General features: G+C 40.8%; 1 protein-coding gene across 4 annotated transcripts in view; it reads right to left on the bottom strand.

The window, feature by feature from the left end:
• The window catches only part of il1rapl1a (interleukin 1 receptor accessory protein-like 1a), a 245,386-nt gene that overhangs the window by 67,386 nt on the left and 161,086 nt on the right, over window positions 1-16,914 (bottom strand). For all 4 annotated transcript variants that reach the window (XM_077580324.1, XM_077580326.1, XM_077580325.1 and 1 more), the window contains exon 6: window positions 5,302-5,376. In XM_077580324.1, the coding sequence (XP_077436450.1) occupies window positions 5,302-5,376 (75 nt within the window). The remainder of the gene's footprint in view (window positions 1-5,301; window positions 5,377-16,914) is intronic.

Raw genomic sequence — 16,914 nt, 5'->3', positions numbered from 1 at the left:
ATCTGGATCGTTATCAGGCATGCCGATGAGCCTGGTGGGTAGTAGGTGATGTCTGGTCGGTGCTGGATTTCACTTTCCTTTCTTTTCTTTGATCCTTCCCCGGGTCTCTTGACAACCTCACAACTCAAGCTGGATTCTGAAGTATTCGGTTTAGGTGAATGGTATGGGATTTTTAATAGGTTTTAGGTGAATTAATGAGTACACACTCACACACACGCACATATGCACACACACACCCGCACATGCACATACTCACGCACATGCAAAAAAAAGAAAAAGAGAAAAAAAAGAGAGAGAGCAATGATGATGACATATCGAATCGGTAAGATTACCGAATGAACAATACTGAGCTCTCTCGGGGAGAAAAAAAAAGGCATGCCGATGAGCTGATTATATGAATCAGGTGAGCTAGTAGGCGGAAACATCTAAAACCTGCAGGACTCCGGACCTCGAGGAGCGGAATTGGTGAACCCTGCTATAGACAATGGATAAATGAAAGAATGGTTAACTTGTGGTGACGTTGGACATTTGCTGTTAGCGTTTAACAGCGTGGGCCTTGCGAGATTGTTTTTTTTGACACAATGGTCACGTCGGGGTCATCACCAATGTGGAGATGCTGTTGCTGATGAGATCGGAATCGAGGACGAGATGAATCAACAGTTTATTTTCCACCTCAAAAGTAACAACAAACACTGATGGCTCGTAACATCAACCTGACTTCCCTTCCGTCTTTAGCAGACAGCAGTTGTGAGTTATGCCGAAATTCTGCCTTTATTGTGTTAGAATTCATAATTTGACTTAAAACCGCATATCCAGTCAGTAAAGATTTGATGATAGTGACTGGGACTGTAGAACAAGTTATTCCAAATCTAAATATTTACATTTCCCCTCCAGTCTTCATTTGAGTTAGTATTGTTCAAATGCGATGTGGTAACTAGTAACTTCCATATCCAATGACATTGACGCCTTCTAAAAAATAAAAAAGCCATTTTCTTAAACCTCATACTAAAAATACCTTCTCTCTTGTTTGACCATTCTCGGTCATTCCGCAATACATCTCAAGAGCCAATTCAGCTAGTTGTGATTGGGCCATTTTTGAAAACTGCAATGGCTGCGGCAACAAGATGAAAATGGCTCCCTGTGTTTCCTGGCAGGGTTGCCTATTCATCTTCCTGCGTACTGCACACATTTTACTGCCCATCCACTAGATCCCTTCACCTTCCCACTTCATCTCCCTCCATGTTCAACTTAAAAATCCTAGAGGGCTGGCCTCCATCGGTTCTGGCCACCGTAAATCTGCCACAGCACCTCCATAAAGCTGCTCGGGGCGTGACTCGACAAATATTAAGGAAGTGAGGATGAAATAAACAAAAAATAAATACTAGCGGGAGAGACAAGTTGTGTGCAGACAAAGATCGTTGCTGTCAAATATTTACCTGGTCTGGGACACTCCACAGGGAGTCTGTGGCAGATCAGAGCATAATATAGTGGACATTTTCTTCTGCTGTCATTTTTTTAAACCTAAAAAGACCCAGTGATGTCATTAGGGAGATCTTGATAAAAAGCTGCTACAGTATATGACCCACTTGACTTATGAAAAGGTCAAGCATACAAGTTTGTGTACGGGAAAACGCTGCCTACACATAAGGTAGATATTAAAATAGATTCCAACATGCAGCATATTAATTCATCTGAGAGGCCTAATCAGTGCTTCTGTTTTGGTTAGCAACTCAGTTCAGATGGGCTCTTTGATGTCCATGTGTGAATGATAAGATCAGAATTATTTTAAATTACAACTGGGTTATTTGAAGTAGAAATTAATCTGACAAGTCGATGACACATCCAGCCATCAATTGGGGCTAATACAAGGCAACTTTTACATTAAAATCAGCACAAGATAATAGACCACTTGCTCAGTAAGCCCACATTAATATCTAAAAACAACGATCAATAGGATAGCAATAAGTCTCTGCACTAGCGCCATCTGACTACGTCAGCTAATTTGATAGTAGAATTAGGTTCGCAGAACTTTGCAATTCAATCTGCGGGACTTCCATCACTTGACTCCAGATGGCCATGGAGCGAAAACAAGAGTGTAATGGGACAATCAAAGGAGTTCAAGTGCCTCTCGGTGGAACTTTGCTGCCGCATTGCTCACGTCTATTGTTCTCATTCGCTCTCCCAGAGCCTCCAAGGCCGGCACGAGATGCTAAATCACCCTGAACAGACGCAGACAAGGACAAGCTAGAACCAAACTGCTGCCAGGACTGCGGCCAAAAAGCCCGGCATTGACCGATGGCTGCCCATTTGTACTATTACACACAAAAATACACAGACGGGCGCACACACATAGGCTATGCAGTGGAACGTCAATTCTTGGATGCCTGAAAGGAAACGTACGCCTTAGATTTCGGAACTGTGCTGTAAGCATGTCATGATCGGGCAGCATCAAAAGATCGACTATCTGCTTGGCTTTTTGCGACACTATTTTCTGACTAACGAGAAAAGACTACGCCAGTGTCCGAGTACTATTTTAAGTGGTCACCAGCAGTTAAATTGATGACTGAGCAGAAGTTGGAAGTTTTTTTCCCGATTCTCCTTGATATGATACTCATCTTCTCAAGTCTGATTTGAATCATCTGTTGGGCATTAGAGTCCATCTGTTTGACGAGGACCACTGAATGATGTTGGTTGGGACCCGAGTATCTCTCGCCAGCCATCAACTAGCTAACTGACATATGCTAGCGACTATATGTCGTGTGTTACGTTTCAAAGGAGACGGGATGCATTTGTCTTCACAATGTAAACACATTTTCGCAATATGGCCCAAGAATGAAGAATGATTAATTACTTTACACACCTTATTTCTTTCCTTTCTGGAATTATCTGTTTTTAGTGCCTGACACTCTCCCATGCAAGTGAGTGACCATTTACCAAGTCACATGTACTATTGGGTGTTTTTGGGATTATTGTGTAACGCTAGTCGTTTGTAAGGGTGACTATTATGAACATTAGCCCCATTGCTAATTTGCAGAACAGCTTTCTCACAGAGATCTTTCTGACATAGGCATAGACAAAGATTTACTTGGTTGTGTAATTTCTCACTTGGTGGATGAGCAATCATTCCCAAAAAAAACGACAGCATAAAAGCCTTTAATAAAGGTATGGTCTGATTACATTTCCGATGATTCTTAGACACAAAAGCAGGAAGTTCTAGCTAGTTTTAGTTCTAGTTCCGGGGACGGTACCTGTGTGGGACAAAACAACACTAAGGATACATATTTCCGTGTGTGTCCCCGTTTTAAACTGGAGAAAGTATTGCGTCCGATTTTGGAGGTTTCAACAGCAACACATTCCCTCAGCATCTTAGTGCAAACAATGCAAACAGCAGACAGCAGAAGGGCCTGGCATTGTGCAACCTGTTCATGTATGGCTATGCTGACATGCGAGGATGAGCCTGTCAGTTTATCAGCGGCACCAATTTTTCATTCTTGATCAGCCAACTGTGCACCCATCTACCTGCTCTGCGTTGGCGGCGTGAGGTGGGAGACAAAAAGCTTAACTCGCTGTGAATCATTGCGCTGTCTTTGTCTAGACCCCCACCCTCCCTATCTGCACCTCATCGGCTTTCCAGACCTCTCCATCTTGTGTGATGTGCCTCGCCATGACAGACACCATTCACCAGAGAGGCCCGCACCATGTGCCTGGCAGCATGTGCTCAGAAATGAAGCAGCAGGCTATTGCGCCCATGCTGCATGCGTGCCCGGCCATGTTTTGACCCCCACGTCAAGAAGAAGACAAATAATGGCGATTGGCAGAGGCCGCCTCTCCATGTGGCGAACTAGCGTATGGAACCTTGCGCCATATGGGCTCAGCATTGTTGACAAAATAGCCCAAGGGGTCTTAGCACTCACTGCCATTTGGAAAACACGAGGGATGAAAAGTTATTTAAATTGCATATTTAGGATTAGATGGGAAATTAATTGATTTACATATACATACACTACTCAAAAGAAGTTGATATTCGGCTTTGGGATAAATGTCAGGATGAACTTAAAATGCACAGTAACCATTACACATCAGCTTATTTTTTCCTTCTCCAAACTTTTGAATGTAAATGCCAACCTGTTCAATTTTTCAGTACTTTTTGCTCAAATTTTTCTTTAACAAGAAGCTGAATGGGGAGAATTCACAACAGGCGTTTGATCCATGAATCTATCAATACATTTCTGAGGCCGTCCATATCCTTGCCATCCTGTAACTATTACAGACACTTCAAGCTCAGTGTGAACAGAATGATGAAGAGGACTGTTTAATCCAATTTTCAATTGAATCAAAGAAAAGTGTTGTCCATTTATGGATCAAGCATCTCCAGTGATTTCGATGTACAGGCCTTTTGTAGAGAAAAGCAAATTGCGAAAAAGTAGAGTAGTGGGTCATGTGCAATCAAAAGTTTAGAGGCTAAATTAACTTCATGTGAAAAGGTTACACAGTCGTGCATTTGAATTCATCCTGACGATTTCCTGAAAGGCAAATGTCCCTAACTTTTGGGAGTAGTTTATATACAATGATCAGAATAATGTTGCCTATGTGGATTCCCATAGCCGACATTATGTTTGCCTCAATTGCATTGTGACTCAATTAATCAATAATACATTTTACACTTTAAGGGGAAGTCAACCCCCCCAAAAAATATATGCTATAGATGCTCCCCCACAAGTCTAAATGCAGCATTTTGATTCATATTGTGTTTGTGGAATATAATTAAGCAGTAAATTTCACCTGTTTTTATCCATCTCAGGGGGCGGCCATTTTGCCACTTGCTGTCGAGTGAAAATGACATCACAGTTGCTCCGGGTTCAGGTAACGACCAATCACGGCTCACCTGCTTTCTGAAGTTGAGTTGTGATTGGCTATTACCTGAGGCCTGAGCAACTGTGATGCCATTTGAACTTGACAGTAAGTGTGGCAAAATGGCCACCCCCTGAAATAGATAAAAACGGGTGGATTTTGCTTCTTGACTCATATTCCACAAATATTAAATATTAATCAGAATGTCATGTTTAGACTACTTGTGGCACATACAACATGTTATTTTAAGAAAATCTTTGGGTTGACTTTCCCTTTAACGATCAATCAATCTATTATAAATTCCATCCATTGTAAATGTCTTCACGCTTCTTTTACCAGCAAATACAGGTGTCACCCAGCATCCTCAAGCGTGTTGGAGAGGATTTATGAAGTCTGTTGGGTGTCATGTGAGAGCGACACAGATAATAATACCAGCGGAACAAATCTTACCTAGCTGTAGCTCCATGTTGCTAATCTTGTTTTCTGAGGGGAACAGGATCTTGGGCGGCTTGTCGGTCAAAGGGGCTGAAAAGTAGAGGAGACACACTTTAACATCATGAGGGGAAAAAACGGACAGCAAATGGAAAATTGTTTTCTCAGGATTTGTATTCTACATTTGCCCTGTAGACATTTGCAAGGGCTTTCCAATTGATCTTATCACCTTTTTTTTCATTTTCTATACTTCTTATCGTTTTCAGTCATAGGGCTCTGTCAGTTGACTTTAGGGGAAAAGCAGGCTATACTCTCGGCAATTTTTAAATGGTACAGCCAGGTGAAAAACTACACTCGCGAGTAATGACTCTTTTCTTTATTTATTTTGTTGCTGTTTGCTATCGTCTGACCATTGTCAGAATTATGTAGAACTTGTCATACTAACACAAATGTCAAAGACGGTAGACATGCTTCGCTGCGTAGGTGTTCAACTCGAAGTTTCTACCTGACAGATTTCAGTCGTTTGAGGTTTTGACGCGGAGCGTTCAGATTGAATGGTAGTCTGAAAACTGTATTATGAGTTGAGAAGCAAAATCCATCTCAGTGTGCGGCCATTTTGCCACTAGTCGACTGAAAATGACATTACATGCTGGGGCTCAGGTAATGACCAATCACGGCTCAACTTCAGAAAACATGGCATGAGGCGGATAAAAACAGGTGGATTTTTGCCATTTAACTCATATTCCACCAACGTAATATTAATCAGAGTATTGTGTTTAGATTAGAGGGACCGCATAAAACATATTATTGTAAAGACAATTTTTGGGTTGACTTCCCCTTTATGAAACCTGGTTACTGATATCACAAATTAAGCTAGAACGTGAAGCTTCTGGCTATAACCCCCTCAAAACATAATCAAAATGGTTGAGCCGAGTGCAATTTTCATTCTTATTTAAAGTAAATATAAATAAATAATGCAAAAAAATGTTTTTATTTTGTACGAAATCCGATCCAATTCTCATTTTAAGCATCTAACCCAGGGCTTCTCAGTTAGTTTTTGTTAACACGCCCCCCAGGAAGAAGAAAATATTTTACGCCCCCCAACTCTCTGCCGCCACTATAAATAGTATCAATTGTCTATGAAACTGTTAAGTACACCTCTGCAGAGGAGCTCATACGACGTGCGTACTCTCTGACAATGAGAGTGCCACTGCCACCTACTGAAGTTAATGTGCAATTACAATTTATTGTAATATGGCAACAGCAACAAAATTCCCCTGGATCACACACAGTCACACACCCAATTTAGCATCGCACCGCGGCCGCCTATTTGAGAAGGACTGATCCAACCACAAAGTAGACATCACGGAGCTTGGAAATGATGCTAATTGAACAGAAGCTTGCCTCGAGAACTGCTGCTTCCTCTGGGAAATGTGGACAACATAGAGCAGTTTCACTGTTGTTAAAAGCACTTGTGTGTTCTATGAGATAGGTCGTGCTCAAAGAGAGGCGGGAGGTTAAAAGAACACAAAGGGCTTTCGTTGTAACTACAAGAATGAGCAGTTAAGAGGTGAGTGAAACGAGGTCACATCTGTGTTCAGATGCCGTGTTTCCATCACTGTCCTACCTCGTAGACAGGCAACATTTTTATGCTGCACTTTAGCGATAAAAAAGAGAAGCCTGTATTGAATAAAACAGACGACTCCCGGCAGCACACTTTTCAGGCACATCTAATTATGAAGCGGTGAATTTGCAACGGCAGCGTTTTTAGGCCTTTTTCTCCCTGCCCAAATAAAGATGCTTCCTCTGAGTGTCCTCACAAACTCTCTTCTCCGGACTTATTACCAGACCTCTCTAACAAGCCCTTTGAAAACTCAGCTCTTTTGGGAAGAAGTCGACAATGCGGTGTTTGCTGGTCTTTGGGAAAAATGGTACGCAACACATGGATCATAGGAGGTGAAATGGATCGGTTTAAAGGCTTTTCTGTGCATGTGGAAATTGCTCCGAGAGGTCAAAAAAGCAAAAAGCAAAACCCCAAATATTTCTTTTCTTTTCTTTCTTTTTTTTTTGATGGTGAGCACCTGCTGGTATGTAAAAAGGGACGGTGGAGTCGGGTGATGTCAACGAGAGGGGCGGTCACAGGCTCTTAGGCACAACTGTTTGCACTGTTAATAGGTAATCAGACAGCATACAGATACAGTTTTAATTACACATCAAAGCGGTTTACATCATTACACAATGTGTGATCCTACAGCTAATTAATGCACTGGGCAAACAAATGAGGACAAGCTGTTGAGTGGACAGAAAGGGGGAGGGCGAGTGACCGCTTGACGATCGTTTCAGTAAATAGAAGATATTCAGCACAACTGTCAACAAAATTATCTCAAGATTTTTATCAGGCGTAATAGTTGACTAGGCCACTTTGATCAGTAAGTATTTTGCTGATTATGTCAAATTGATTGTTGATGAATCACATTTTGAAGCAATTCAGTCAAAATTGGTTGCAACAACCAGAGCTGCTTTTGATTAAATCTCAGTTCGCTGCCGTAACCTTACGTTGGATTGGGCATAATAATCGATTAATGGAAGGATTGTGTGTAATGTTGATGAATGGCATCGTGAGGCAATTGAAGACCCTTTCATACTGTACTTAGCACAGTGCAGTGTGCTGTCAAGCAACCCATTGCTTGCATATGTGCTACGCTGAGGGTGATGGCGCAATCAAATTGAAAAGCGTTCAGTTCGAGCACGGCGTGCTGTGACAAAGTCTTGGCATGGCCAATAGGAGAGATGATGGCGGAGTGGTTTCAGAGTGACAACAGCAAGAGATTTTGCAGTAAAAACAGCATGCAGGAGAAAATTGAGTTATTTAATATTCGTATTTGTGGGTGAACACTTGATGAATTGAAACACTTGAGGCTTGGGCCAACTGCTCCCTGCATAGCCTGAATTATACCTCGAAGTGTTCTTCATGGAGTTGTGGCCACAAAAAAAAAAAGCTGCTCTGCCATTAGAATCAGATGAACCAATTCCACACTTCAAACTCCTGTAGAAAGTTGGGATGAAATAGTTTACGTTTCACTGATAAACAGTACTAAAAAAATGTTTTTAATTTACAAGTTCTGTGCTTTAAAACTGTTTTAGAAATTGTGATAATACCGACAACTTGGCTCATCTTGGTCATAATTATTGCGATAGGAATTCTCTATCCAATTTCATTTGTAGAGCAAGCCAAGTGAACTTCCCACTAAATATCCAAATACTTGCAGTATCTCTATGTAGTGGCAGTAATGATAGTTTTTCCTACTGCAAACCAAGCTGAATGTAATTTCGCAAGGTGACACAAACTATCTCTGCTAAATCTTTAAAGGCCGTGATAATGGCACTGATTGCGATTCTATCTTTATGAAGGAAGTTGGCATAAATGGAGCGATAAATGGGGTGGTCTCTGCCATGAAAACTGTTCAAAATAAGGTCTTTATGGGTATTTTTTAATCACAAACCTTGAGATACAGCACTGTGAGTTGTCTTTAAATGCAATGTACAGTAGTTGGGTGTGTGCAGGCATCCATGTAGATATGCTAAAAACAGAGGAGGACTATAAGCGGTATGATCAATCATCCACAATCCCATTAGCGCGTAGTGGCGGAAAAATGCTGTGGACTTTCTGGGTGAATTGTTCTGAGTGGCCGACTGGAGGAAAACTGCAAATTAATGAAAGCCTGTAGAGTGTCGGATATTTCTGCATATTAGATTTGCATTAGGGTCAACTTTTTGCTAATGTTCTGAGGGTTAAATTAGGGGTGGTCAACCTTAAACCGGGAACATTTGATCCAGGCTGCCATGCAGTTTTGAAAAAACTAAAATTTTGACTTAGGGTAGTGATAAGGACGACATGCTTTCCAATTTAGTTACAAAATCGGGTCACGTCAGTGTTGAAGAAACAGAACACATTCTATATTGTATTGTACAAGGATTATGACTGCTGTAATATCTATGCCAATCTTCATTGTCTATGTTGCTTTGCCTCAGATAGATAAATATCTTTAGTTTCATGCTTTTCAATTATACACAGCAGTGCACAATGAAACAACTTAATGTTGTTACATCAGTTTTGCTAAAACCCTGAAAATAAATGAAATGAATTAAATGAGCAGTGATGAAATGAGGCAAAATCGACTAGTGTAAATGCAAACAAACTTTACCGGTTTGAGTCTACCGTGGTAGAAGTCAAGGTTTCAATAACCGCTAATACTGTCAGGGGACTTCTAAGCAGTACACAAAAATGATTGGCTGCTTGTAGAGTTGACTAAGACTCTTTTTTTTAACAGTTACGCACAGAGGAGGAGGAGGAGGAGGAGGAGGAAGGGAGCAAGATGAAAGTGACACTGCAAACATGGATGCCTTTTTGATGTGCACTGTCAAAAAAAAGAAGAAGGGGCCAGCAGGTACAAGTTAGCCCCAAGGGCAACCTGAGTAGCCCACATGTCTTCGCTAAAAATAGCTCAGTATTGATGGGAAATTGTGACTTACTGAGAAGAATTAAAACAAAAGATAGTTAACATTCATTTACTTAAACTTAACATGGTAAACAGTGCTTCTGTACCAAATAGTCCATTTTGTTTAAAAATAAAGATGATTATGTTCAATGGTGGAAAAACAATACTGTTTTTATTCATCCCCAATGATTTTTTTTTAAAGTCATTTTAGAGCTGTAATTTTAATACTGTGATACCCCAATGCTGCTGTATTTTTCGGCTGTATCCTACTGTCAGGATCTAATATCGGTCCATGCCTACAAGTTAGTCCTGTAATTTTACGTTGTACAAATGGAACTTCTGCTGTGACAGAAACTAGAGATGTGATCTGGGTCAGTCAGTGAAAAGCGGTGTGTGGGGGATGATTCAGAGGGTGTTTAACAGTCTGTCGGTGTGTGGGATAAAGCCAGTGCAGAACCTGGTGGTTTTGCACCGGATATTGCAGAACCTCTTGCCAGAGGCCAGCAGGTTGATGGTGTGGGTGTGTTGGATCCCTTGTGATCACAGTGTTTGTCAGCAATGTCCTTAAAGGGAGTTTGCAGTTGATAAACTGCCAGCAAGATTTTTAATGTAGCCTCACTTCACTCCTGCCCCTCACCAGCAAGAACATGCACGAGATGTGTGACCAGGTGAGATTGAACATGACCTACGCCCACAGGAAATTCATGCTGCTAACTGTCACCATAGGTAACTTCTTAATGTGGAGTTGTGAGTAATACTGGAGTCCACAATTTCTCCTTTGTCTTGTTGACGTTGAGGATTACGTTGCTAAAGCCACACCACTCCTCGTCGTCCACGTACCTAAATATGTATATATAGATAAATATATAAATACTACGTACTGAGTGTGGCTTGAACAGTACTTCGGGCAGAACAGGGCTCAAGACGCATCTTTGAGAAGCACCTAAAGTAAACATTTGATTGCTGTGTCATGCTTTTCTTCAAAACCTGTTAAGAAAACGGGATGCCACCAATCAGCATTCATCCTTGGCACACATGCCGCACTCCTTTAAGCTTCAATCTTTGTTTTCTTCTTTTCAGGCCGGCAGGCAGAGAAAAACTCTTTCAGATGCGAGCATAGCAATGGACATGGAAGCGCTGGGGCTAATACTTATGCAGTCACAGCGCAGCGGACGTTCACAGCCGCACAGGGCTGCGCTGTCCTTTACTCGGAAATTGCCTTCTCCTCTTGCCTCTTTTCAATCAGCATTGAGGCAAAGACTCTGTGAAGGCTGCTAAGCTCCACTGGAGAAGCGTCATTCCTCCTCAAGCATCGGCCACTATTGTGCCTGTCACTGCTGTCAGCTACTTCCACTACTCCGCTGATGATGTCATCGGCACACGCAAAAATATCTTTCGAATATATAAAAAGCCACATCCAACTCTTTTCACTTTTGAACAGTGGTGAGACCTGATTTACGTAAGTAGATTTTTCTGCTATCTCTATTTTACTAGAGTACAGTATTTACTTTTATGATTATTCCTTACTTTTACTCCCTACAGTACCTAACATTACTTTGTACAATGTCAAAATAGGCACATTACTGTTTCCACCCTTTGCGGATGATGACACTACGAAAAAAGACAGAGGTAAAGTGGTTGAAATAAAAAAGGGACATTTTTTCAGTTGTTAGTGTTAGCTAATTTAGCATTTTTATCTACTCTTCACATTAGAAAAGCTATAGGAACATAGAGAAAGAAAGTCTTTTTTACACAAGTATCTGTGTGCTGCTTTTCAAGATAATAGAAGCATATGGACTTACAGGCCAAATTTGGGCAATCGTATTTTAACATTTCAAAATTAACGCCTCTGACAGTGTCACTCAAAATGGGGCACTGTATTACTCCCAAGGTGAGACAAACTTAAAAAGGCTTTCACAATAACTCAGCATCAATTAAGTGTCATCTTAAGTCAGGCTTCAATAAGGAACAAAAGCAAGCGTTCCCTCCCACACATTATGCGCCATTATGCGGCGATCCTCATTGAACAGGCAGCCACGGTGAGTCTTAATGAGTTTATTTACACACTCTGCTAGGATTATATTTAAGGCAGGTTGACGGAATGCAGTAAGTGCGCGCAATAAGAGGTACAATTAAGCAGTCAGCAGATGTGAGGAGGGTTTGGAATAAACACACAGCCGGCAGTTTTGGAGAACAATGGAACGCTTAAATGCAGCACTCAAGTCATTCATCCTCATATTAAATGGCCGTTTTTACGTGTGGAAAACAAGTGGCAGACACCAACCTTAACCACAAGCCCTCACACTTAACAACGGATGTGCTTTGTCTCCTTGTTGATGTCAATGAATCAAATAATCAAAACCCGGCGATGATATTTAGTTTTTAGTCAGCTACTTAATCTTTTTGCAGGGGTCGCTTGTTAGACAGAATTTGTGCGACACAATCATTTGTCCCACAAAGCCAGATAAAATGAGACTAGGAGTCAACATGATCATGGTGCTATTTCTTTCTAGCAACTTTGGGAGGTATAGTACCTGCTGGCCTTACAAAGAAGAGAAAGGACAGGATAAAAGGGTTTAAATTAAAAACATTTGGGATGGGCATTAACTGAACAGAGTTTCACGACTTGCGGGCTCTCTGTCACTTTACAGTTTCTTTACCAATTCAACCCTTTCTAACTACAACATTTTTCCCATCACAAAAATGTCTATTCTTCGATTAAACTATCATTTTCTGTGAAAAAATTCCAATATAAATTTATTATTTTAATTTATTCATTTACTAGTATTATTATTTTATTGTATTATTATTATTATTTTTTTTCAAATTTATCACTATTCATTTTTTTTTTCATTTTCTTTGCAAATCCTAATATGCATTTCCTAAATTTCTGATTCATTTTACATTTCAGTTCAGCGTCAGTTTTTCTAGATTTCTAATAATATTTTTATATTAATTTTAGAAATATTTACAACATCCATCCATCCATCATCCTCGCTTATCCTCACAAGGTTGCGGGGGTTCTGGAGCCTATCCCAGTTGTCAATTAAACATTAAAATAAATAACTAACAAATAGATAATAAATAATATAATAGATAAATAAATAAAGCAGCACCTTGTATAATATTAAAATAATCAAAGTTTACTATAGTTTTTGTTGATAAGAAATACTTAGACGCTATCTTTAATCGTCTGGGTAAAATCATGTGCTAACTTGATACGCCTTATCTAACTATTTCCTGTCTATTGTGCCAAAGGACGAGGTACTCTCTTTTTAAATGTTCTGAACTCCTTTTTCCATGTCAGTTTCATACTGTGCAGAATGCTACGGTAATTAACTGATTAATCAATGATGATGGCTGCAGTGGTTGCAACCACGTATGCCACTCCCTTTCACCTCAATTGCTTTGAGATAAGGTCATAATCAACAATCATTTCCACACAAAAGACAGAAATCTTCATGATCAACTAGACAATTATTACAGTCATCCACACTCGTAATGATAAAAACGTTGTCGTGGTTAGACTACTGTGAGCCATGAGAGGACAACAACTGTGCAATTGATTTGAATTAAATGAGTAATTACACGCACACAGTAGCATACAAAATTGTTCTCTCTGCTCATTTTCACATGCACGCATGCAGTCGTCTTTCCTACGCAACAACGCACGTTTTTTTTTGTATAGTCTGTGGGGATCTGTGACACATATGGCAAGATAAAGTTGCACCGTCCCAGCCTTACAGTTGCGCAGATGCTCAAATCTGAACGAGGGGGGGGGGGAATTCATGTCTGCATATATACATATATATTGTATGAGTGAGGATAAGAGGGTCAGATACTGGGTATAGTATACAGCATACAGTCCTACAACAAAGGTATTGGAATCCATCACACGAGGGAAACATATTCAAACGTTCTGAAGTGTGCTTGTGTATGATTATGTGTACTCATGCATGTAAATGTAATGTAATTTGGGATCGGCAAAGGGCATGAAGAGGGAGACAGTAGGATAAAGGTGAGAGGGGGGAAAAAAGCATACGCTGCACATTAGAGGTTTGCTCGTGAAGGCACATGAAAAGAAGCTTGTATGTAAGCAATGCTTGTGATGTTCAAGTGCATTGGAATCAATGAGACGGCCTTATGGGAATTATGACAAGCTTCTTTGAGGTCGCTTGACTATGTGCATAGAAAGGGGGTTGAAGGGGTTCCACAACAAAGACAAACAAGCCAGTGGACAACCAATAGAGAAGGCAACAATGGATCCTATATCTCACCTTGAAGTGGTGTACTTTCTCCTAGGTAACCAGCAAAAAATACCATACAGTTGAAAAAGAGTGTAATAGCTTACAAATTCATACATATGTGTACATTTTTTGCCACTGGGTGGCATTCGCGCTTCATGTTGGACATTGGTGACAGTACCAATACATTTTTCTTTTCAAATTAAAAGTAAATTAATTAGAACATGAAGTAACTTGTTAACTATGTCCCTTTTTGTGCACTGAAAATCACAACCAGTGCCCAGTCCCTTCAAATAGATGTATTACTACTAAAATTGTTATCGCAAACGTTACAGCGATGCCTTTCCACGAGATCCTATGCTTTTATTTTGTTTAATTTTATACAGAATGCCTTGTGCTGCGACTCTAGGGGCTCTATTTTCGTAGACAGGCGCACGTGCGCTCAGTGTAAAAAAACGTTAACTCTCACTGTAGCGGTTCATGGATGAGCTCATGCCCCAAGTGTAGGAGGTATAGTATCTTGTGGTCGGGTTCAGGAGTGAGGGAACACTGGAGCAAGAGATCAACAGGCAGATTTTACAGCTTTTGCAGTGATCTGAGCCAGGAGGCGAAGATCTTCATTTACCGGTCGATCTCGGTTCCCAACCTTACCTATGGCCACGAGCTGTGTGTCGAGACCAAAAGAGCAATATCAGGAATACAAGCGGCGGAAATTACTTTTCAGGGTGTTTGGGTTTTCGCTGAGAGATAAGGTGAGAAGATTGGTCATCTGGAAGGGGCTTAGAGTAGAGCTGCTGCTCTTCCACATTGAGAGGAGCCAGATGAGGTGGTTCGGGCATTTGGCGAGGATGCCTTCCTGGTTTGGTGTCACCTGCATCTTTCCTCGGGAAGAGGCTCCGGTGACAACCCAGGAAATGCTGGAAAGACGTCTAGGCTTTCGTTGCCCCCCCACCACCACCACTTCGTGGAAGACAATGGGAGGATTGGATAGATAAAAAATGCAGTCATTAGAAGCTCACAAGCAACCAACCATACGTTGATGAAAAATCCTCTCCTTGGCAGAGGTAACAAAGATGAATTGAAAACGACTGGCAACAGAGAGGACAGAAGTATCTTGAAGAGGAGATCTGTGCCAAGTACACATTGTTGCTTGTCGCCTGTGGACATACAATGCTGCCGTTGCCTTGGTAACACTCTGATAAATGTGCCATATTTTTCACCTGTCTCTGGATATTAGTATTCTCCGCTCTTATTCAGCTCAGTTGTGTCCCCCTGTCTGCCCCTCGTAGCGTTTGATCTCACTTCATCTCAAAAGAATACCTTCTTTTTTTTCCCACGTTTTGCACTCACCGAAAAGGCATTGCCGGCTACCTTTTCACCTCTTTCTTTCTCTCCCCCCGCAGTAAACTTTGCCACTTCTTTTCTTAGCTTTTCTTTCTCTGCACTCAACTCACGTGCTTTTACTTGGCCTTTGTATGCGTGTGTGTCTTTCCAGGATGTTATCGCTGTGAACTTCCTCAGAAGGTTACAAACACCGTCCTTCCATTAAAGGCTCGGCGTGCCCGTCATCAATAATGCACGATGAAGGCTTGACCGTACGCTGATGTCATGCATGCTCACATTTCCCGTGGCATACACGGCTTATTCGACACACACAATGACGAACGCATTGGCATATACTGTACAGTGAGTTACACGATAGCTAAAGCACATACAGAAAGACTGAATTGTCTTTTCAGTTGAGACCAACCAATTCCGTAATAGTCCATATATTTTTAAGTGACCCGTTGTCAATATCAAATTAAATATCTGAAACAACACATCCACAGAGTATGCAAATGTCAACATTAGTCTGTGACAACACAGGAGTAAACAGCAATTCATTATAAAAGCGTAAATGTTATGTATTATTTCGTTGGCCTCGAGTTGGTTTAGTCATGCAACCTCATTATCGCATTATTCCACTGGCCAGAATATGCAGTCCTTTTCCTTAATAAATGTTTGTGCCTCTCTAATGTTGCATATTTAAAGGTCTATTCTTACACAGTAGTGTAGTAGTAGTATTTATTACCATGGGTGTTCCAATCTATCCGTTTCAAGTTGGAAGATGTATGAAGAGGCCCTTGATTTACAATGGAGTTCTGTTCCTACGGTGGCAACGTAACCCAGATTTGTATAAAAATTGGAACCCACTAACCACTAATTATTTTAAAAACTTGTAGGAAAGGGAATATAAAAAAAGAACGAAAACAATGTACATTGGTATTTGCATGCTTTCTTGTGCCCCATGACAATATATTATTCAATTGAAGTACAAACTAGTTCCTGTACATAATCTCAAAATGTTAGTACTGTGACAGAACCCCCGTGTATGTATTAGTGTATTTGGCCTGATTCTAATCTGAGAATATCTAATTACATTAGTTTTTTTTCTCTTTATGTGCCACATGGAACTTCCATCCATCCATCCATCCATGGCTAGATGACTGGACCAGGCAGAAACCAATTCACATTCACACATGTGGACAATCTGAGTTTAATGTAATGTGGAAAGAAGCTAAATTACTTGGAGAAAACCTGCAAGCACAGGGAGAAGAAAGAAAGACAGAAAGAAAGAAAGAACATTGATCGTTGATTGAAATCCCACGCTAGCAGTGATGGACTGTCGATCCCGGGCATTTCTGCCGAGCTCTTCACGTCAACTCCACAATTAATACACGTGTGCAGGGCTTTTGTGGCCATGCAATAGCTGAGGGAGAATCAATACAGAACACATGTAAAACAAGTGAGAGGGCCATAAAAAAAGTGTCCACAGGCAATGAAGGAGAATAAGCTTTCTTATTATCAGTTGCAGATTTCTTGAAGTGGGCTCTTCAGAGGCATATTCA

The sequence above is a fragment of the Vanacampus margaritifer genome, chromosome 11, assembly GCF_051991255.1.
Source record: "Vanacampus margaritifer isolate UIUO_Vmar chromosome 11, RoL_Vmar_1.0, whole genome shotgun sequence".
Taxonomy (NCBI): domain Eukaryota; kingdom Metazoa; phylum Chordata; class Actinopteri; order Syngnathiformes; family Syngnathidae; genus Vanacampus; species Vanacampus margaritifer.
This window is presented reverse-complemented; position numbering and strand designations above follow the sequence as displayed.